The sequence below is a fragment of the Perognathus longimembris genome, chromosome 22 (genome assembly GCF_023159225.1).
Source record: "Perognathus longimembris pacificus isolate PPM17 chromosome 22, ASM2315922v1, whole genome shotgun sequence".
Taxonomy (NCBI): domain Eukaryota; kingdom Metazoa; phylum Chordata; class Mammalia; order Rodentia; family Heteromyidae; genus Perognathus; species Perognathus longimembris.
The window spans coordinates 10,024,676-10,047,587 of NC_063182.1; the positions used below are offsets into that span (position 1 = coordinate 10,024,676).

The 22,912-nt window shown below is 40.0% G+C and overlaps 1 protein-coding gene and 1 long non-coding RNA gene across 2 annotated transcripts in view; one reads left to right on the forward strand and one right to left on the reverse strand.

Annotated features, from left to right (window-relative positions):
- Tbca (tubulin folding cofactor A) overlaps positions 1-22,420 on the reverse strand; it is a 50,310-nt gene extending 27,890 nt beyond the window's left edge. The window contains exon 1 of the mRNA XM_048331208.1: positions 22,282-22,420. Coding sequence (XP_048187165.1) covers positions 22,282-22,334 — 53 coding nt within the window. The 5' untranslated portion in view covers positions 22,335-22,420. The remainder of the gene's footprint in view (positions 1-22,281) is intronic.
- On the forward strand, positions 9,976-10,397 carry LOC125339882. Its single transcript, XR_007208648.1, has 2 exons — positions 9,976-10,297; positions 10,343-10,397. It is a non-coding gene; the product is annotated as an uncharacterized LOC125339882 (long non-coding RNA).
- Positions 22,421-22,912: the final 492 nt, after the last annotated feature.

Here is a 22,912-nt window from a genome sequence, read left to right on the forward strand (position 1 = left end):
TTTGCAATTCTTTGACTGTTACTAAGATACAACATATTCATTAAGAGTCTAGAACTAGACTGTCTAAATTCAAATCCTTATCCCACTGGTTCAGTTGCTTGTTTCCTTAACTGTGAAGCAAAGATGTTAATAATTCCTACCATGAATTGTTGTATGAATAGTATGTAGGGCTCTTACTACCATTTCATACAACATCTTTTTGTTTATTCATGTGTAAATTCCTTACTATTTGTTTCCAATTTTTATGTTGGACATTCCAGATCTTTATGTGCGTATTCCAGATCTTCTCATTTCTCATACAGATAGTACTTTCCCAAATCAGTCTTTTTTTTAGTTTTTTCCCCATGAAATTTTACTTTACAGTGTTAGGATAAATCAAACATTATCACAGGTTTCACAAATCAGTCATTTTGAGTTTTCCCAGGGAAATTTTACTTTATATTGTTAATATAATCAAATCTATCAATCATTATTATCATAGGTTTTAGGTGGATAAGACTTTCCAAAAATGAATTATTTTGATTTTTTTAAATTTTTTAAAATTTTATTTTAAGTGTGATGGTACAAAGGGGTTACAGTTACATAGGGCAATGAGTGCATTTCTTGTTGAATACTGAACACTACTACCCTCTCTCCTCTATACCCCAAGTTGTAAGGTTCATTTCCAATATAGTATCTTGTGGGTATTGTTGTTGACTGGTTCTCCCTTTGTCCTTTGTCTCACCATTTTGTTATTCTCCTATGAGTGGTAACTTCCAGGAAGATTCCACTGATTAAATATTCTGGATGGGTATTACTGACAATAAGTACATTTATTATCTTTTTTTCCTAAAGAAAAAGCACAACTGTCTTCCTAACCAGCAATCTGGAACAATACTAAAACCATTTCTACAACAATACCTTCTCCACAGAGAATTAGTACAGGTTTTAACAGGTTTCCTACTTCAGATTTTCTCTAAATCTTAAAAAATTCTCAGCTAGGCACCAGTGGCTAATGCCTGTAATACTAGCAATTTAGGAGACTGAGTTTTGGTGGATCATGGTTCAAAGCCAAGCCTGGGCCAAAATAACCAGTAAAAAGATGGAGTGGAGGTAGAGCTCAAGAGGTAGAGTACCAGCAGAACAAGCAAAGCAAAGGCCAGAGTTTAAATCCCAATAATGGTACAACCCTTTTCCTTTATAAATAAATGGATATTTGCATCCTATGAAATTATTTGTGTAGGTTTTACATATTAGAAAAACTATTTTGTTTAATGATATCCCGAACAGATTAAAAAAAAAGAGCACAATATTAAAGAGTATGCTTTTAAGTGGGGAAGCTAAAATTTTACTCAATGGCACATGCCAAATCAGAAATATTTTAATGTAAAACTCTGCTCTATTTTTCTCCTCAAGGTAAACAATCCTTCCTTCCCCTCCCCTCTTCTCCACAGAACACCCTTGGCACCATGCAGAACACCACCAACTCAATGCAATGCTAACATCTTTAGTACAACTCAATAACTTTTAGTCCATATTTACAACTAAATTGAATTCATTTTAATTTCCCTGAACTGGTAACATTACCAGTAACATTTTATTGAAAATTATTCACTTTCCTCATATTAACATTAACTTTGTAATTCTACCTTATTAAAAATTAAATGCACATTCAAGCTTATTTGGGTTAATTTTTCCTTCATATAATTATGAACTTACTATTCACATTTCCATTATTTCGTATGTACTTTGCATGCATCCTAAACAGCTGTTAGCTGATGGCTAATCAAGGAGAACAATAAGCTGGGCCCGGTGGCTCACAATCCTAACTACTCAGGAAGCTGAGATCTAAGGACTATGGTTTGAAGCCAGCCAGGGCAGAAAAGTCTGTGTAACTTGTATCTCCAATTAACTAACAAAAAGCCAGAAGTGGAGCTATGCCTTGAGATTCCCCCCCCCCCCCAAAGACAGTGCCTAGGTCCTGAGTTCAAGGCCCAGTTCTGGTGTGTGACCACATGTGCACAAAACAGGCATGCACACGCATGCATGTGTGCGCACACACATCTAAGGAGTTTTATAAACCCCATGCTATACACAGGTTTACTTAAAAAGCAAAATAAAACACCACTATCTACTTCAACGATATTCTCTATGCGGAAATAGTTATTTGAAACAAATATTGACTGGGTCACTACTACTACAGAACATTTTCATTACAGACCACCAGATTCAATTAGTGCCAAGTTAAAAATCCACTGAGAGAAAAAAAATTATGAAGCAACTAGAAAGCAATCATTCTTTTTACCTCCTCAGTACAGCCACTAAACTGTCACTAGAAACATCTAGCTTTATACAAATAACCACAAACAATTCCAAACTTCTCAGGACATTAAAAACTCTCCAAGTATACTTCATATTATATACTGCTTTCTACAGTTTGGTCACAGTGTAAATATTTTGTAGGGGAGTGGTACTAGGGTTTGAACTCAGGACTTTGTGCTCGTTAGCCAAGTGTTCTAGTTAGAGCCATGCTTGCAATGTTTTTTGCTCTGGTTATTTTTGAGATAGGGTACCCATCTTTGCCTGGGCTAGCCTGGACTGTGATCCTACAAAGTGACTTCCTGCCATAGCTGGGATGTCAGACAAATCACCATGGTAGCTTTCTCTTTTGAGATGGGGTTTCTGAACTGTTTTGGGGATAGATATTTGACCCTCATAATCTTAGCTGCCTAGACAGCTGGGATGACTGGCATGTACTAGTGTGCATGGACACTGATTAAGATGGACTCACAGACTTTTTGCCCAAGCTGGTTTCACCTTGATTCTCCCAATCTCCATTTCCCAAGTAGCCAGGATTAGAGACATGAACTCCTGGCACCTGGCTTGTATGCCTTTCTCAAGTGTGCAATAGATGGTTTTTAAATCTTGTTTTGCCAAGAAGAAATACCTATCCTTCCCTATCCCTCCCTACTCATCTCTACTACTTGCATAAGATATAGATAAGATAGAGCTCGTCATTTCATCCAGAAAGCCTGCCTCAAGTCGTCAAGCAGAATTTAATTCTTTTTAAAGTAACTTCCTCTCCAACTATGATGTTAAACAGCTGTTTGCTGATGGTAAGTAACTCAGACCTAAATGGTGCTTTGTAATTAAATTGTATGCACAATATCTCAGAATGTTTAATTCCCATTTCCTACATGGAAATTGCCTCCATTTTTCTCTTTTTACAAAATTTTCCCTACTTTAATCCTGTTATACTCAAATAAATTCTTGTTAAAACTAGGGGAGGGGGGGAAGTCCAAATAATATCTCAATAGTCATTCTGACCAACAGTATTAAAATCATATGGACTATTTGAATCGAAACATTAGAATTTATATTGTGTCTGCTTAAGCCAAGGCACACACAGATTAGACAGTTTCTGAAATCTAGAAGGGCTTTTGGGAATATATGAGAATAACATACCAGAAGTTTTCTAAAAACTTGAAGTCAGGTATGCTGGCACAAGCCAAAGTATTCAGAAAGCTGTGGCAAGAGGAATGTAAGTTCCAGGTCAGCCTGGCCTGTCTTAAAAACAAACCAACCAAATGAATGAATGTTTGTGTGTATATGTATGGATATGGCTGTTTATAATTGGATCATTTTCCTATACTGAAAGCACAGCTGTAGCCATTCATAAAAAAACTTATGATGAAAATATAGAACATCATATTGCTCCAAAGCATTCCTGAAGTCTTTATTTTAGGTATACATACTCACATTTGCGGATCCTAGACTTATGGACCAAAGCTGAATTTAAAGATAAGTGACCCAGGGCTGGGAATATGGCCTGGCCTAGTGGCAATAGTGCTTGCCTCCTATACATGAAGCCCTGGGTTCGATTCCTCAGCACCTCTTACATAGAAAACGGCCAGAACTGGCGCTGTGGCTCAAGTGGCAGAGTGCTAGCCTTGAGCAAAAGGAAGCCAGGGACAGTGCTCAGGCCCTGAGTTCAAGGACCAGGACTGGCAAAAAGAAAAAAGTAGCCTATTCCTTACCATGAAAATCAGTTAATTTCCAGTGACTGCTTTCCAGCTATCTTTGATAAAGTGTTAGCAATGGGATTATTTTAAAGCAACATTTTTGGAGAATACAGTACTTGTATTCTATATATAAGCTTATAAAAAAAAATCATTTACTAAAATTCCTACTCAGGACAATTAAACTTAAGCCAATGGAATGTCAGGCAACTTGTGTTCTAGCTCCCTTGACTGTTTTTGCTATGTAATCATGGGCATGTTCTTTTGTTTCTGTAGTTCTAGAGTTCACAAAAACAGGGAGTTGAACTAGATGGTTTCCTTTCTTTGCAGTAGGAAGGAAAAAGGGAAAGAGGGAAGGAGAGAGGAACATCTTGAATTCCTTTATTAACAAAAGAAATCAAATTATCAAAATAAATGGATTGTTTTCTCCCTATTTACAAAGCTAGCAAAATATTGTAAAACTGGCTTTAAAATGCTAAAAGTAGGATTGTTTTTTTCTGGTCAATAAATCTACCATTTTAAGTTTAACTATCAACTTCCCTTCACTTTACTGACATATCTTTCCTTTTCAGATCTCAAAAGTTACCGTAAAATCTCATGTTTCTTTATAATTCACGATATAATTCATCCCAGTCTGGTGTTTCATCAATTTAACAGTTCTAATTGCCTTATTATCTGCTCTGGTGCAGTAGTAAAGCCTCTGAACATTTCATTTACCTTACCAACAAGAAAACCCCATATATCTCAGCCTAAAGGATATTACCTCTACTTCTTGGATGAACAGAGGCATGAAGACTTAAGCTCTCTGGAAAGCCAATATAATCTATCACTATTTAACTGTTTGTCAATGTTTATGCCTGTCTCAACTCACATTTAATGGGGCTTTATATGGTTATTTTCCACAATAAAAATTTGAAGACAACTAAATGTCACTAATTCCCTTCTAAATTTAACATGTATATTGGAGTGTGACTTACTTGGGAGACACAGTGAATGGGTACAAACATGTGAGAATTTAGAGTTAAAAGACTGCTTGTATAGATTCAACTTCTACTTCTGGGTTTTTTAATCTATAGGCTTTAATGAGTTACTTGTCCTTTTGGCCTACTTCCCTAAGTAAAATAAAAAGGTATTTATTATTCAACAGTCAATGTAAAATAAATATAGTTCCTGGTCCAGTGCTGCATATACAACAGGTAGTCAGGCATTTTTGACAATTTCCTTCTCCTGCTCACTAGCTCCCACTGACTGGATTCTGCTTGCTAAACTGGCAGTCTGACTACAGAATCAAGTCACCAGCCACTACCACAGGAGTATTTACAATATGGCAGTTGCAGGTAATTATTCGGGGTTGCAATCTACACCTTGTAAAACCCACTCAGTGGACTGTAAGCAGCACTGTTTTACAGAGAGAACAGAATGGAATTTGAAATACCAGAGTGTCATGAGTAGTGAAAATAGGAATAGTTCATTAAATTTTGCTTTAATCTTATATATCTATTATCTATTAGGACACTGTGTTAACAAAATATATTTCTCACTCTATTATGAAAAATGTTGCTAATTTATAGGCCAGACTTCTTTGGCTGGTTCACTCATCTCTGTCTACCCTCATAGAAAACTGTACTGCCCTTAAAAATCAAATCACAAGGCTCCCAACACAACTGTTCCTCCGCATAGACAGTTCAATACAAGCTTAAAGTTACCTGGACTGTTAACAGGACCAAAAAACCCCAGAAATGATACTTAAATTCTTCCCTTCTTAACCATTTGTCATTCCTCATTTTATTATTATTACAGTATAGAAGCAAGTAAAAACCTCCCTCCAGCCCAGGCTACAAATTCATGAGACCCACAGCTCTCAACTAATAGCTGGATATGGTGGAGCATGCCTGTCACCGCAGTACATAGGAGGCTCAGATCGGGAGAACCGCAGTTCCAGGCTTGCCGGGACAAAAACAGTTCATGAGAGCTGGGAATGTGGCCTAGTGGTAAAGTGCTCACCTTGTATACATGAAGCCCTGGGTTCAATTCCTCAGCACCACATAGATAGAAAAAGTCCAGAGTGGCGTGGCGGCTCAAGTGGTAGAGTGCTGACCTTGAGCAAAAAGAAGCCACAGACAGTGCTCAGGCTCTGAGTTCGAGCCCCAGGACTGGCACAAAACAAAACAAGACAAAAAACATGTGCTGGTGGCTCACACCTATAATCTTAGCTACTCAGGAAGCTAAGATATGAGGACTGAGGTTCAAAGCCAGACCAGGCAGGAAAGTCCATGAATTTCATGAGACTCTTACCACCTTCTAAAAAACAAAAGCAAAAAATAGTTCATGAGATCTCGTTCCAACAGAAAAAGCTGGGCGTGATGGTGTGAGCTTTTCATCTCAACTTTGGTACGAAGCATGAATAGGATTGTGTACAGGTTGGCCCAGGCACAATATTAAGCCCCTGTCCCCAAAATACCAGCAGCTGGAAGCTGATGCCTCATGTCTATAATCCCTGTTACTCAGGAGGTTGAGATCTGCAGAATGTGGAGCCCAGAGAGAAAAATCTAAGAGAATCCATCTCCAATTAGCTCAGGTGGACGTGTGGATCCAGCATCAGCCACAAGTAGGCCAAGTGAGTGTGGGGCACTCTCTCCAATGTAAGCCCTGGAACTGGCAAGATAACTCCTAAAACAAAAGACAAATTTTAAGAAGCAGAACAAAAAGGATTAGGGGCATGGCTCAGGTGGTCAAACACCTGTCTAACAAGTGCAAAGCCCTGAGTTTAAACCCCAGCATAGATAAACAACAACAGAAGACACTAAATGCATGTCAACAAAAAAAAACAAACACTAAAATCTAGGAAGTATTCCAGAGTCACAATTCTTTTAGTGGTCTCTTAGAGAGAATGTGCTGTTTTCTAAAATTAAATGAGGGTTGGGAAAAGCTTTCTGAAGAAAATGCTATCAAAGTTGGAGGCTGATAGATGAGGAGAAATTAGCAGGGCAAAGATGGAAAAAGAGTGTATGTGTCAGGAGTAGGAGGCAAAGAAGGAGCCTTCTAGGTACTAAGAAGAAAACAAGATGATTCTAAAACAATAGAATACAGAAAGATTTGGTTTGAAATGAAGTTGGATCATTGAATGTGGCGAAATATTAAAAAGATAAAGATGAACAAGAGAACAGAGGGCCAAATTATCTTGTAAAGTCATGGTAAGGAATTTATATTTCTTCCTAAATATATTGGACAGTAAAATGAGGGGAATGGCCTAATCTCATGTACCTTAAAAAAAAAAGAATGGTCAAATTGGGCACTGGTGGCTCATATGCCTGTGATTCTACCCAGGAGACTGAGATCTGAGGCTCATGGTTCAAAGCCAGCCCAGGCAGGAAAGCTGAGATTCCTATCTCTAATTAACAAAAGCTTAGGGACAGTGTCCAGGCCCTAAATTCAAGCACCACAACTGGTATACACACAGTTCACTATAGCCAGGTATGGTGCACATGCCCATAACCCCAACACTCAGAAGTAGAAGGATGGGAATTTGAGGTCACTGAGACCCTATTTCAGAAAGCAAACCACCACACAGTCAAAAAAAAAAAAAAAAAAGGTCACTATAGCTGCAATATAGGTAATGTAACAGAAATGGCCAAGGTTAGGGCCAAGCACATAAGAGTAATGTGGCAGGATCTATGAGAGAGGTAGAGGAGCTTAATCAAGAATGGTAGCTGTAAAAACAAAGGGGCATGATCTCCCTGATATATGACTGTTAACAAAGGGAGACGGAGAGACAGTAGAGACCAGGTCTGTGAAACCAAAAACTGCTTGTCAAATGGTATTTCCCACAGGATTGGGGCAGCGACCCAACAGTATGTAACTAAAACCAAACAACTACTCAACATATAAAGGTCAAAAATCGACCTCTCAGTGGAATACAATAGCTCAAAAGCTATGTATGTACGTTCATATAAGACTACTGTCGACATATGGTCTAATATTGACATTACATTTAAAGCCCTAGGTGAATTTTCTTGGGCTTGGCCACGTGGCTACTGTATATGTTCTTGATAAATTGTATATTGTATATATGTCTACCTGACCTAGACAAGGGAAAGAAAAACAGGGCATAAGATATCACAAGAAATGTTGGGCTGGGGATATAGCCTAGTGGCAAGAGTGCCTGCCTCGGATACACGAGGCCCTAGGTTCGATTCCCCAGCACCACATATACAGAAAACGGCCAGAAGCGGCGCTGTGGCTCAAGTGGCAGAGTGCTAGCCTTGAGCGGGAAGAAGCCAGGGACAGTGCTCAGGCCCTGAGTCCAAGGCCCAGGACTGGCCAAAAAAAAAAAAAAAAAAGAAATGTACACACTGCCCTACTATGTAACTGTACCCTTTTTGCACAACACCTTGTCAAAAAATTTGTGTTCAATTAATAAATAAATTAAAAAAAAAAGAATGGTAGCTGTAGGAATTGACAGATGTAGGTAAACATCTATTTTAACCCTGATGAATGATGAAAGGAGGGAAGAGAGGGAGAGGGGAAGGGGAGGGAGAGGGGGGAGGTAACTGGGCAGATAGATAGTAGTATGATACTGCCACTGCCAGAACAAGAGTATGGGAGAAGGAAAATATAAACCTAGTACCTTTGTGTCTGTGATACGTATGTGTCATTAAAGTAGAACTGTCCAGAAGTAGGTAGCCTTGGAATTCAAGAGCAAGGTCTGGGACAGAGATGAACATATTGGTAGTGAGATTGCTCACTGGAGCGTTTATGAAGTAAGAAAGTTCTAGGTAGAAAACCAGCAACATGCAGGGAGGGTAAGCTGTACTAGAGCAAGAACTGCATCTATCTTATCATTAGACATCTATCCAGACAGTATCTGCCTTATATTGGTGTCACAATAAATTTGTGTTGGACAAATAACAAAGAAGAAACCAAAAGTAAGACTATGGAGGAAAAAAGTATTACCTCAGCTAAGGAAAATAATAGGTAAGCCAGGTCTTGTGGCTCATGCCTGTAATCCTAGCTACTTGGGAGGCTGAGATCTGAGGATCACGGTTCAAAGCCAGCCTGGGTAGGAAAAATCTGTGAGACTTTTATCTCCAATTAACCATCAGAAAACCATAAGTAGCACTGTGGCTCAAAGTGGTAGAGAAGTAGCCTTGAGCAAAAGAGCTTAGAAATAGCACTCAATCCAAGTTCAAGCCCCACACCCAAAAAAAAAAAAAAAAAGAAAGGAAGAAAAGGTAGACAATGTGTGGGAAGGCAATTCTGTCAACTGTTGGTAATAAATCTTTGTTCCACTGCTGTTGCTAAAGAAAGAAGTAGACTATATGACTGGGAGTGTGGCTTAGCGGTAGAGTGCATGCCATGCATGCACAAAGCCCTGGGTTCATTCAATTCCTAAGCACCACATAAACAGAAAAGGCCAGGAGTGGCGCTGTGGCTCAAGAGGTAGAGTGCTAGCCTTGAGCAAAAAGAAGCCAGGCACAGTGCTCAGGCCCTAAGCCTAAGACCCAGGACTGGCAAAAAAAAAAAAAAAGAGTAGACTATATGAAGGGGGGAATGAAGAGTTAAAGTAAGCCTCATTTTCAGGCAGCCCCCGTTTTGTTGTCTGTTTAAACTATGAGCCAACCCAGGGCAAGCTTATTAGGGCCCAGTCGGTCTAGAATTCTAACCGCTGGGAATGCTTAACTCTGACTGCCCTCAGAGTGCCTCGAGTCCTGAGCCAATCCGATTTGTACCTGTGTCCTAATCTTGCTTGCTTGAACACCTGATTGCTGTAACTTTGTTTTTTGCCTTTATAAGCCCTGTGGAATCGCAGCTTGGGGCTTTTCCTCCTAACCTCCATTGTGTCGGTGGGTAGGACATGGCCCGGGCTGCGGCCCCGCTTGAATAAAGTCTTGCCTTGCTTTTGCATTTCAGAATGTCTGAGTCTCGGTGGCCTTCTTGGTGGTCATTTCTCGACTTGGCACAACATATGGAAGGTAAAGAAGTAACAGAGGCAGAATTGTAGGGAATACAGATAATTCTCTGGACATGTATGGAATCTTAGAAGAAATGAAGAGTAGAGGTTTTCACAAGATTAGAAGAACTGACAGGTATGACAGAATATTGTTGAGAAGAAACTGGAAAAGAGGTTAGTGACAAAGAAGAGAAAGAGAGCAAGAACAGAAATGAGGTGAGATGCACACAGAGATACAGAAAAGAAAGAGACAAGTGTGAGTGTGCACAAAGGATGGACTCCACACAATTCTGACTTTTCTATTTGAGGGTCAGCTCTTGATCCTGAGGCAGCAGTGAGAAGAGCAAAGGTACAATGCAGGCAAGGACTGATGCTGCATGAGCCACATCAGAAGAGTACCTTCTATTAGCCAGGAGAGACCATCAGGAAATCAGTGGTTAAGAAGAGTCCAAAAAAAATCAAAGGCAAGCATTATTCAGAACAGAAAACCAAGGAGAATTCTAGTCAGAGGAAATTGTATATTTAGTAAAGCCTTGACAGAATATTTTACATCCAAAAGTTGATATATTTACTAAGAGCAATAATAAAACATAGGAAAATTGGCATGAGCTGCTATTTGGCCCTTGGTTAAACTTCATCTAAAGCTCACTCAGGCTAATATCTGATGATTAGACTATTTGAAGAAGCAATTTATTAACTACTAAATTAAAGCTATGATCCCTGAAAAGAGAATAAGATTACGTTTCATCACTTGCAAGGGATGTAGTTCTTCAGTGAGTAGAACTCAAGTATTGCCTGAGGCTTGGAGTCAAAGCAAGTTTTTTCCTACCCAACTTGTGGTTTATGGTCTGTCACCTCCCTCCAACTAACTCTTCTCCCTACCTTTATTGGTCCCAGAATAAAAAGGTAGCTCAGACTGGCATTACTGGTATCTACCCCCCGTCTCCCTGCCCTCCATGCTTTCTAACGTTGCCAAAACTAATGAAAGTAAAGGAAGTGACGAGAAGATAGACATTAGACACAAAGTCAACGTAAAAGTAGTAACATCCTTTTCAATATTTTTCATCACTCATTGCCTTCAAAACAGTACTTTACTTATTTATAATTCAGAGAAATGCTATAATATTTATCTGTAATTTAAAATACTGTCTTGCTTACAAAAATATACCTAAATTTTAGGTCACAGCTTTAGCTTAAGTATAGTAACATTTTAAGAAATATCACTAATTTCATAATTTTAAGTATGAAATAAGATACTAATCTGAATGTTCACAATGAATATTAACCTGAGAAATGTTTAGCGTTGTAAAGACTAAAGGTATGGCTCAAGTGGTAGAGTACTGCCTAGAACAGTACAAGGCCCTGAGTTAAAACTCCAGTACGGGGCTGGGGATATAGCCTAGTGGCAAGAGTGCCTGCCTCGGATACACGAGGCCCTAGGTTCGATTCCCCAGCACCACATATACAGAAAACGGCCAGAAGTGGCGCTGTGGCTCAAGTGGCAGAGTGCTAGCCTTGAGCGGGAAGAAGCCAGGGACAGTGCTCAGGCCCTGAGTCCAAGGCCCAGGACTGGCCAAAAAAAAACACAAACAAACAAAAAAAACCTCCAGTACGACAAAAAAAAAAAAAAAAATGAAAAAAACAAAAAACCCCAAACCTGAACATATTGTTAATATTTAGCATTGTGTCTCATATACACAGTAGATGTTAAATAATAACTGTTGAAATAATCTCAGGAAGAAATCCTCCAGCACATAACTTATCACAACCCAGATTGACAGTGGTATTAGTAACTGACTGAGAGGTATCAGTTTTCATTTCATATCTTTTCTCCAAAAAACCTCTTATTTTTGTTTTTGTTTTTCCAGTCCTGGGGCTTGGACTCAGGGTCTGAGCACTGCCCCTGGCTTCTTTTTGCTCAAGGGTAGCACTCTGTCACTTTAGCCAGAGTGCCACTTCTGGCTGTTTTCTGTATATGTGGTGCTTGGGAGTTGAACCCAGGGCTTCATGTATACGAGGCAAGCACTCTTGCCATTAGGCCATATTCCCAGCCCCAAAACTCTTGTGTTTACTAGAAAATACTTTTTCCTTGGCAAAAAAGAAAAAAGAAGGATTTTTAAGAGCTGTGGTAGCCACTTAAAATTGGAGAGATGAGCTTTCACATGCTTGCTGCTGCAGAAGGCATTTAATCTTCAAGCTTACTGGTCACTGGTTTTGCAATGATAGCCTTCATATAAAGAGGGAACTATTTTCATCTATTTGGTTCCCAACAGGCATTGTAGCCTTTAGAAGTATCTCAAACTTCCCATCCAAGAAATGTTTCCATTATTTCTGGGTAAAACTTTAACCAACCAATGATATTACATTGGAGAAATCGAAACTAAAATATGGAGAAAAGTATATTAGCTTTACAGAAACCTCTGGGAAAAGACTGAGTGATATAATGCTATGAGCTTGATCCTAATCTACATGGTGGGCGGGGGGGGGGGAGGGAGGGGAAACAAACCAAAAAGAAAAAAGTCCCATATGTCCTCACACATACACATACATACAGGCTAAATCTAAGTTTTGTTTCTTAAAAAAAAAAAAACACAAGCTGGGTGCTTATGTCTCACACCTGTAATCCAAGCTATACTCAGGAGGTTGAGATCTGAGGATCTCAGTTGAAACCTAGCCCAAACACAACAATCTCCAATTAACCACCAAAAAGCCAGAAGATGAACTGTGGCTAAAGTGGTAGGGCACTAGATTTGAGCTCAAAAGTTCAGGGACAGTGCCATGGTCCTTAATTCAAGTCCCAGGACCCGCACAACACAAACAAACAAAAATACTTATTACTATTTCAAACTGAACATTTTTTGAAAAAAATCTGGCTTTATCATGGTAATTAAAAAAACAAATTTACAAAAATTTTAGTCACAATAATGAAAATATAATATCAACTTATTCCTAAGTATATTAAGAAATATTAAGGACTACACGGACTCTAAACTTTTATTAACAGATCTCTTCACAAGTATTCTAGAAAGTTATGAGATTGTAAGAATCATATATAGCAAGTGGTTATAGCAGTTCATTACAATATCAAGAGCTTAGGAAAGAATATAAAATGGATAGTTCTTCTTTAAAAGGCTAATGTCTATTAGCAGCTTAAAACGGGGCACAGTAGGGGGTTAATACGCTGTTGTCTGAATCACTTCCATCACTTTAAGTACCTATTAGTCCTTATTAGCAATGTGCTAGCAAGGTGCTATTGGCCTTTTAAAGTTTATTCTACTGCTTCTTATCCTATGTGGCCAGAGATACTTCCCAACAGTGTTTAAAGCATTAAGTTTAGGTCTGTATATTTGCTAGACTTTTAGATTTATTTTTCAAATTTAAATTTGTATTTGAAAAGGTTTTATCTTTTAAAGACAATATCCAGAAGTAAAGTAATATGCATTGCTCAATGTATCTGTATGCCTAATCTGTTTTTATCTTATAATTTTACTTGGGTTTTGGCAGTACTAAGGTTTGACTTCAGAGCGTTATGGTTGCTACAACATGGGCCTGACCTCAGGCCTTTTTTTTTTTCATTTCATTTTTTTTTTTCATTTTTCAGCTAAGGTCTCACATTTTTTGCCCATAACTGGCCCTCAGACCATGATCCTTCCACCTATACCTCTGCATAGCTGAGATTACAGATACACACCACAAACACAGCTTTATTTGTTGCGATGAAGTCTTACTAACTTTTCCCCTCACTGGCCTGGAAATGCAATTGTCCCAATCTCTATCTCCCCCAATAGGTGGGATTACAGAAATCTATCAACTTGCCTGGCTTATTCATTTGTTTTTTGTTGACCAGGCTGGTCTTAAAACTCTCGGGCTTGAGCAATCTTCTTGCCTCAACTTCTTGAGAAGCTTGGCCTATAGGCACATCATCAGGTCCAATTTACATTGTAATTTTTTTTTTTTTTTTTTTTTGCCAGTCCTGGGCCTTGGACTCAGCCTGAGCACTGTCCCTGGCTTCTTTTTGCTCAAGGCTAGCACTCTGCCACTTGAGCCACAGTGCCACTTCTGGCCATTGTCCATATATGTGGTGCTGGGGAATTGAACCCAGGGCTTCATGTATATGAGGCAAGCACTTTGCCACTAGGCCATATTCCCAGCCCCTACATTGTAATTTTTAATAGGAAAAATAAGCTACAAAATTTCTCCAGAAGCAATTCATGTGTAAACTCTTTCAGTAAGATTACTAATGTAAAACTATTTGCTAAACTAAATTAATCTGAGTATACCCGTTAGTCTTTGTAATCACAAACTTATTTGAAAACTGAAGTTCAGGGAATGTGGCTTAGTTGTAAAGACCTTGATTTAATCCCCAGAACCTTAAAAACACAAACCAAACAAATTAAACCCTGCAGTTTAGTATTTTTCCAATACTAAGATCCAAAAAGTAACTTAGAGTCAAAGTTTACTGAATTTAATTTCAAGAACTAAGCTTTGGCCAGCATCATAGCTTGATTCTGTAATCAGTTTCTGTAATCAGTTAGTCCTATTGGGAAAGTGGGTTGTATTTGTGAGACTCCATCTGAAGCAATGGCTGGGCAAGTTGGTATGCACTAACCCCAACTACAGAAGAAGCACAAATAGGAGGATTACAGTACATAACAGCCTGAACAAAAAGTGAAACCTATCTTGAACATAACCAATATAAAAAGGGGCTGGAAGCATGTTAGTGTTAGAATGCCTGCATAGCAAGCACAAGCTGCTAGATCAATCCTCAATGGGGGGGGGGGGGGGGGGGAAGGGATCAAACAAAAACCGAAACAATAAAAGACTTAAAATTCTAACCATTAGAACAGAAAATCATCCTGAACAAGCTGTATCTGCTGACACTGTGTAACATGGTAAGAAAGTTTTCTACCTCTGGCTCTACCAGTAGTTAGCTGGGTCATCCTAAACAAAATAATTGTCTAGCTCTGTCTGTGTGGGGAGAGAGAGAGAGATGGGAAGAAGAAGGATAAGAAGACACAGAATTTGAGAATATGTAGGAGAGAATCTCACAGACTTTTCTGCTGGGTTGGCTTTAAATCAAGATCCTCCAGATCTCAGCTTCCTGAGTAGTCAGAACTACAGACCAGAGCCAATGGTACCTAGCTCAAAAATCATTCCTGTGAGGGGCTGGGAATATGGCCTAGTGGCAAGAGTGCTTGCCTCATATACATGAGGCCCTGGGTTCAATTCCCCAGCACCACATATACAGAAAACGGCCAGAAGTGGCGCTGTGGCTCAAGTGGCAGAGTGCTAGCCTTGAGCGGGAAGAAGCCAGGGACAGTGCTCAGGCCCTGAGTCCAAGCCAAAAAAAAAAAAAAAAATTATTCCTGTGATTTTATTTTTTGGTGCCAGTACTGTCCCTCCTTTCTGTGTCCCCTCTTACCCTACTAAAGACATAAATGAACAAATAAGACAAAAAAAGAAAAACAAAAACAATCCTTGTGTTTCCATTCCCTGGAGTTCATTTCGATAGATATTTTATATGATCAGAGGCACATAAGCATGGAGCCTTTGGGACACCCAAATTGCCAACTTAACAGTATTAAAAGATGTGGTTTTTAGGGAGGGTGATTAGGTCATGAGGGCCCCTCTTTTGAGACTTGGATCTTTTAAGAAGCTTCACAGAGCATTGAGCCTTTTAAAAAAAAACAAAAACAGTTGGCACCTAATCTTAAGCCTTTTACAGCCTCTACAACTGTGAAAAATAATTTTCTATTATTTATAAACTACTCAATCTCAGGGATTTTGTTACAGTGGCACAAATATATTGAGACAAATGTCAATACTGACAATAGTTAGCAATACATTGAACATTTGCTACACACCAGGCATTTGGGCTGTGTTTTGCATGATTAATTTTTCTAACAATGTAGGAAAGGTACCATTTTCAAACCCATTTTGAAGCTAAGAAAATTGGGGCTTTTAAAGGCTGCATAACCTAGGGCTGTGTATGTAATACCTAAGTGAAGACAGGATGCCATCTATTTAACTCACATTGCAAGAATAAGTAACACTAACAACTATAGTGTTGTGATACAGTAACTAATCTGGTGGCTCTCAACTTACTAGATCAAGTTTAAAATCTTTATAAAGGAAACTTTCACTGCAAATAATATTTATTATGTTTCAATATCCTACCAGGTAACTCAAAGACATTAAGAAACAGGTTGTGAGTGAGGCTGCTACATAAGCAGTCTTTGGATCTGTGGTTAGTTATTAAGAAAAATATCAGTTCTATTTGGACACATAATCACATCACAATAGATGATTATGTTCTTCCATAAATGTATTACTGGAAATGGAAGCCTGAAATAGAAAGAGAACATATCTAAGCATTTATGGTCTACGAATTTGGACTGTCATCTTGAGCAATATTTTCCAACAGTATTTACTATAGCTTTACAAAATTTCTTACCAAACAACAAATGCAATGAAAACACACAGAATACATATTCCCACACACACCTTTCATTGCCACATTCAACTTGTCATGAGAGACTTGGCTTTCTCCCTTTCCATTTTGAATAGGCACATGGTTGCCAGCTGTACAGTGCCTAAGAGTCAGTACTTGCCAACAAGTTGCAGAACATAGTAAAGAGATGACCACTTGCAGTCAGTCCACTGTGACACTGCCTCTGACAACCACTTTGGAGAACTGGATACATTGCAGAAATTACAAGAGCTAAATTTCAAGGTAAGAAGTTGGCCATTCTGACTGAACTTATTTAGCTATAAAACTAAAGGAATATGGTACAAAAGGGGAAAAAAAGAAAATGTTAGCATAACTTATAGCAATAATTTAAAAAGCTATGTCCTTAACCTCTCCTAGATTTTATCCACCACATTTCTCTATCCACTCATCCTTTTTTTGGTGGTACTAAGGTTTGAACTCAGGACTTCACACTTGCTAGCAGGCTACACATCCCAGCCTTTTGGCTTTAATTATTTTTCTAATAGGACCTCACAATTCTGTCTGGCCATCCTGAACCTCAATCCATCTGTTTACATCTCTTTCATAAGTTAGGACCTCACAGGGAAGGAGGGTATGCACAGCTTTTTTGTTCAAACAGAATTTTATTAACTTCACCTAATCTTGGCCTCAAACAGTGAGCCTCCAGGTCTCTACCTCCTGAGTAGCTATATTAGGCATGAATGAAATAATGATGGCATTACTTTAAATACAAGGAGTGTAAAAGCAGTAAAGCTGGGGGGGGGGGTCTTATGTTCGACTAAGTATATGTGTCATTTGCATTTTCACCTTTTAAAAACTTTTTATGTCCATATAATACATATTGAATAATGCAGATTTCATTTATATTTCTTTCAATTTTTGCTATATTGTGTATGTATATACAATATAAAAGTTATATACTACAAATATAGGAATAAACAAACTTGGGGAGATGCCATAGTTTGAAACTGCTTGCTTTTATTAAAAAAAAAAATCAATACAATTTTCCCACAGGTTCATGATGTAAAATTCTATAATCAAGGCTTGTAGATTTGTAATTATGGTATGTCAGCTACATTTAAACAAGAGTGTTAAAAGATTGTTAAAGTTAAACTAACACAATTGCAGTGTGAATTGTCCTAGTCTCATTCTAATCTACTGGTGTCACTTTCATTTAATCAGAAAGAAACTATGGGCCAATGTCAGTGCTATTTCCAATGCCCTAACATTCTTCATTCACATTAAATTTTTAAGCCATTACCAATCTAAAACAGTAACAAGATATATTTAAGAAAGTATTTTAAATAATTAATTCACCCACTGGTGGGCTAGCTTAGCAAGTTTTATTGTAAAAAAATTGATTTTAAAGATATTGAGTAAACCTTATGTTAAATGGATAAAGGGCAGCATTTTTTTTCTCGCAGAACTTCTTGAATCAATCACCAAGTCTAGTAACTAATGAACATACTTTATAAAACACAAACTCTACTTGGAAACCTGTGGCAGACATAAGACACTTAGCTAAATTATCAAATCAGCTTTAAGGAAACATCAATTATACATTTTTTTCTACTTTAGGGAAAATTCTTTTCTAACTCATTCAGTTAATAGAGAAGAAGGCTACTCTGGAGAGGAATTATATTTACACCATGTATTTAAGTTGTAAATTAAGTAAGTCCAATATGCAACTCTCTCACATACTATCAACAAGTAGTACTCCAAATTATTCCCAGAATAGTCCGAAGGAAATGTAAGACACAAAGAGATGACCAGTCATCCTGGTTTACACAGATTATCTCAGTTTGGGCACCGAATGTGGGAAAGTCCTAAGCCCCGAAGCAAACAGGACAACTGATGTCACTTAAATAACAAGAAATAAAAATAGGGATTTCACAGTTCTGTACTGGGGAAGAAAACTGGAGTATTGTTTGGTAATTCTCTGCTAGGGCTGCCAGATTAACTGTGACCCTAATCAAAGAAAAAGGAAAAAAAAAAAAAAGACAAAAATAGCCAGGCTGATACCAAGTAGTATCTACTATAGGCTGAATATCCAAAATGCTTTGAACTAGACATATTTAAGATTCTGGAGTATTTGTATAGAAAGTTGAACATCTTCAATCCAAAAATGCTCCAAAATTTGAGTCATGCCAATATTCAAAAAATGTTGGGACCTGTGAGCATTCTGGATTTCAGATTTCCTAATTAGGGATGCTCAGCACCTTAATCACATATTCAGAAAGGCTGCTTGTGCAAAGAAATGGTACCATTGCCCTCTAGCCTCTAGTGTCCAAATCTCTAGTTTGATAGCCAAGGGCCCTCAAAAAACAATCCTGTTACTGGGCCAGCATATTTAACGAGTCTCCTGGTCAGAGGCTGGTAAGAAGAAAGCCTCATTATCATTGTTGTCCAACTCTTACCTTCTAAATCATAGCAAATAAATGGATTCTTTCCTTATTCCTAGTGATCTAACTTTTCTTGAAACCCATTTTCAGAAATCAGATTCTTTGTCTTTTTGCCATATAAGGTTACAAAGCTTCTCTGGGGCCAGTGCTCTTTGAGGATTCTACTTCTTTGTGGCCTTAGTACTGCCCCTGAAAACTTGCTTCAGCTTGCCTTTCCAATATGAGCTGCCATCCAGCAGACTGACTTTGCCATGCTGAAAACGGGCCATCACTACTCCATCTCCCTGATGCCAAACACCACTATCTAATTACTGCCTGTTCCATAGTCTCTGAACATCCAACCTGTCTGTCCAGATTTCATCCTAAATTACACAACCTGGAACTATGAAACCACTTAAATGCCCTGAAAGATTTGATTAGATCCTAAACTCTAATAATTTACTATCTTCAGCACAACCTACCCAAACTGAACTCTAGGACAAACAAATCTAGAATATAATTTCTAGTGGCACCCAACTTTCAGAGAAATGAATAACTTAAAATCACTTTTTCCAATAAAAGTTGTAAATTCTGAAGACAAATAGGGTTATATAAATATATAGCTATAAAGGGTGTGGAGAACATGTTTGTTTTTAGACTACTGCTTTAAAAAACTAATAAGCAGAATCCTTTTCATAAGAATAAGAACAAGTTGGATTCCTAAAAAGTTCAGAAATCTAGAAGACTTTGAAATTAAACCTGGAGATATTTAACCCTTACTACTAAAAGTTTTGAACATTTATAGAACAATATAATGAAGTCCTATCATTGTTCAGCCTCACTAGTTATTAAGACATTGCCATACCTATTTATTCCTCCTCTGATCCCTAATAGATGAGGTAAAACATTTTTTTTTTTTTTTTTTTTGGCCAGTCCTGGGCTTTGGACTCAGGGCCTGAGCACTGTCCCTGGCTTCTTCCCACTCAAGGCTAGCACTCTGCCACTTGAGCCACAGTGCCGCTTCTGGCCGTTTTCTGTATATGTGGTGCTGGGGACTCGAACCTAGGGCCTCGTGTATCTGAGGCAGGCACTCTTGCCACTAGGCTATATCCCCAGCCCCGAGGTAAAACATTTTTAAAAGCTGGATACTAAGTTGATGGAAAAAGCTGTAGTAAAATAATTTTCAGAGAAAACAAACCAGCTGACTAGGCCCTGCAATCCTATCTACTCAGGAGGCTAAGATATGGAAGACTGTAATTCAAAACTAGACGGAATGAAAAGTCCAAGAGATTTTATTTCCAAAATAACCAGCTAAAAGCCAGGCTGAAGACATGGCTCAAGGATATATGAACTGAATATGCCAGCAAGCTGGGGAAGCAAGCTGAGTGAGTACTGGCAAAAATGATAATAAAAGCACAATAATACTCATGAATTTAGAGTTATAATCTAAAGTCCTATGAGTAATAAACAACTAAAACAAAAGTTTAGGTTTTAAAAAAGTATCTTTCACAGCAAAACAAAAAATGTCAACAGAAAAACCATGAAAAAATCTATCATACAAATTTCTTGCTTATAAAGTTTGAGACTACAATAAGTTAATTTCACAAAAATGAGAAATTTATCCCAGTATAAATACATCTAAAGTTTGAAAACGTTCTGCTGAAAACTTAAGTTCCAAGCATTTTGCACACTTTGAGAATTTCCAAAAGTTTAAAACTTAGTTCACAATTTTGTGAGTTTCTCTTTTAATATTATAAATGTAAGTACTTGAACTGAATAACATTATAAAGTAATATAGAGTAGGATGAAAAACGTCAAGGTTCTGTAAGTAATTACTGGCAAACCACAACTGCAAGTCATTTCTCATGATTTCAGTCTAAAGTATTCAAGTATTCTCCATTAGGTCTTAGTACTTATTCCCAAAATACAATATATTGATTGAAATGACTTCAGCAAAGTAAGGGGGGGCGGGGAGGAAGAGAATTCTGGGTTGGGTGATGGTGTGGATTATATGTATTTTCAGTTGTACATACATCTCAGATTCCCTATTATTACAAAATTTAATTATTTAGTAAAGTATCAGAGTAAAAGTAAAAAGTTGTAGATCAAAACTCGTTTCATTTCTTTACTCTGGTACTAACTTGCAGTGTGACGGTAGGCTCATTTGATTTTTTTTTTAACTCATTAAATCACCAATCCTAGATACTCGGGAGGCTGAGATCTGAGGATCACGGTTCAAAGGCAGGAAAGTCCGTGAGACGCTCGAATTAACCACTAGAAAACAGGAATTGGGGCTGTGGCTCAAGTAGTAGAGCACTACTAGTCTTGAGCTGGAGGGCTCAGGGGTAGCAGCCAAGCCCTGAGTTCAAGCCCTAAGGCCGACAGAAGGCGGGGGGGGGGGGGGGCGGGGGGGAAACGTTTACTTAAAAGATAACCTTTACTAGTCATAGCTATTTGCCACAGTGTATGGAATTCAGCACAGCAGGCGTTTCTCACAACAACTGTATTAACTGGGCACCTACCCTTTCACAAATGAGGCGAGAAAGGCATTACAATGTAAAATATTCCAGAACTTCCTAAGTGGCAGTCTCCCTTCAGAACAGCTTTAGCAACAACAGGAAAGCTTCCAGGGGGAAAAGTACGTTGCATTGTAGTTCTTAAAACTCGGAGGCCACATTTCTGAACTATCTCCACGCCCCCCCCCCCCCTCCCACAGTTTATCTTTCCTCTGAGGAGATTATTAGTTTGAAGCAAAAGTGGGTTCACAGAAATAAAGACTAGGATCTGACATTCGACTGCTGATGACATGCTGGGTGAGAGGAGGCTGCTCATCTTGAAAGGTTTCATCACAGTGAGATCTTCTTGGGTTTGGACCAGAAAGTTCTAGTGATCACTTGAGTTATTGACCAGCAGTCAGGAATTCAGGCAAAGGAATGAGTCCCAGGCCGGGGAGCGGTTCTGGGACGAGCTTGGGGAAGGCAGGCCGGAGACCGGCGAGGCCTCCAGGAGTCTGCAGAGTGCTGCCAAGTTCACGCCCCCGTCACCCCCCACCCCACCCCACCCCAAGTCTGCGGGTCCCAGCAGCCCCGGCGGGCCGGCGGATCCCCTCCCGACCCCTCTCCACCTGCGGCCGGGGGGGAGCCGGAGGCCGCCGGCCAGCCGTCAGGTGTGTGGCCGGGAGGCCCGGGCGCGCGCACCGCAGGGCCGGGCCTAGGCCGCCCTCCCGCCCCAGGCGCGCCCGCCACCTCCCGAGGCGCCGCCGGCTCCCGGGACCCCGCAGACACCCAATTCGAGCGGCCTGGCCGCGGCGGAGAGGCCTCGGGCTCGGGCCCGGCGAGCTCCCCGCTCGGCCCGTCTCTTTCCCCGGCCGGGCGAGGGGCTCCGGGTGAGGCCTATCACCCCCTCGGCCGGGCCGCGCGGCCGCCACACCACCACGACACGCAACGGGCGCCGGCTCCTTACCGCTTCACCACGCCGGTCTTGATCTTGATCTGCCTCACGCGAGGGTCGGCCATGGTGTGGGGAGCGCGCGGGAAGGAGGGGCGGAAGACCGGAGTCACGGCGGCGGCGGCGGCGGATGGCGGACGGCGCGGAGGGGGCGGTTAAATCCCGCCGGCCCGCCCCTGCGCACGCGCAATGCGCGGCCCGCAGCCCCGCCTCCCCGGTCATCCCGGCGCCGACGACGGTGCGGCCTACCAGGCCTCCCCCACTGCTGCCACCCAGCCTTCCCTTGGTGGAACCTGCCCTCCTGCGTGGACAGCCCTCGAAGTGTGGACCCTCTGCGCATGTGTCGTCCCGTCGGGGATGCTGAAGGCCCAGGGATGCAGGATTCCATTGCAATACCCCCAAGGTGGCCATCACCCCTGGACCAACTCTTGAGACAATGGCACTGTACCTTCCCTGTGGAGTAGACTCCTGGTGCCAAGTGTGGGCACATATCTTGGGGGGCTAATGACTGCTGCGTGACCTCCCGTTGGTGGGTGGCCCTACACCTGGAGGGGCGGAGGATCAAAGCTATGCTTTTGCACACCTGGGCAGTCCTCAAGTCATTTGGGGAAAGGCCTCAAGAGGACAGCCTCAATGTTTTCCTTTA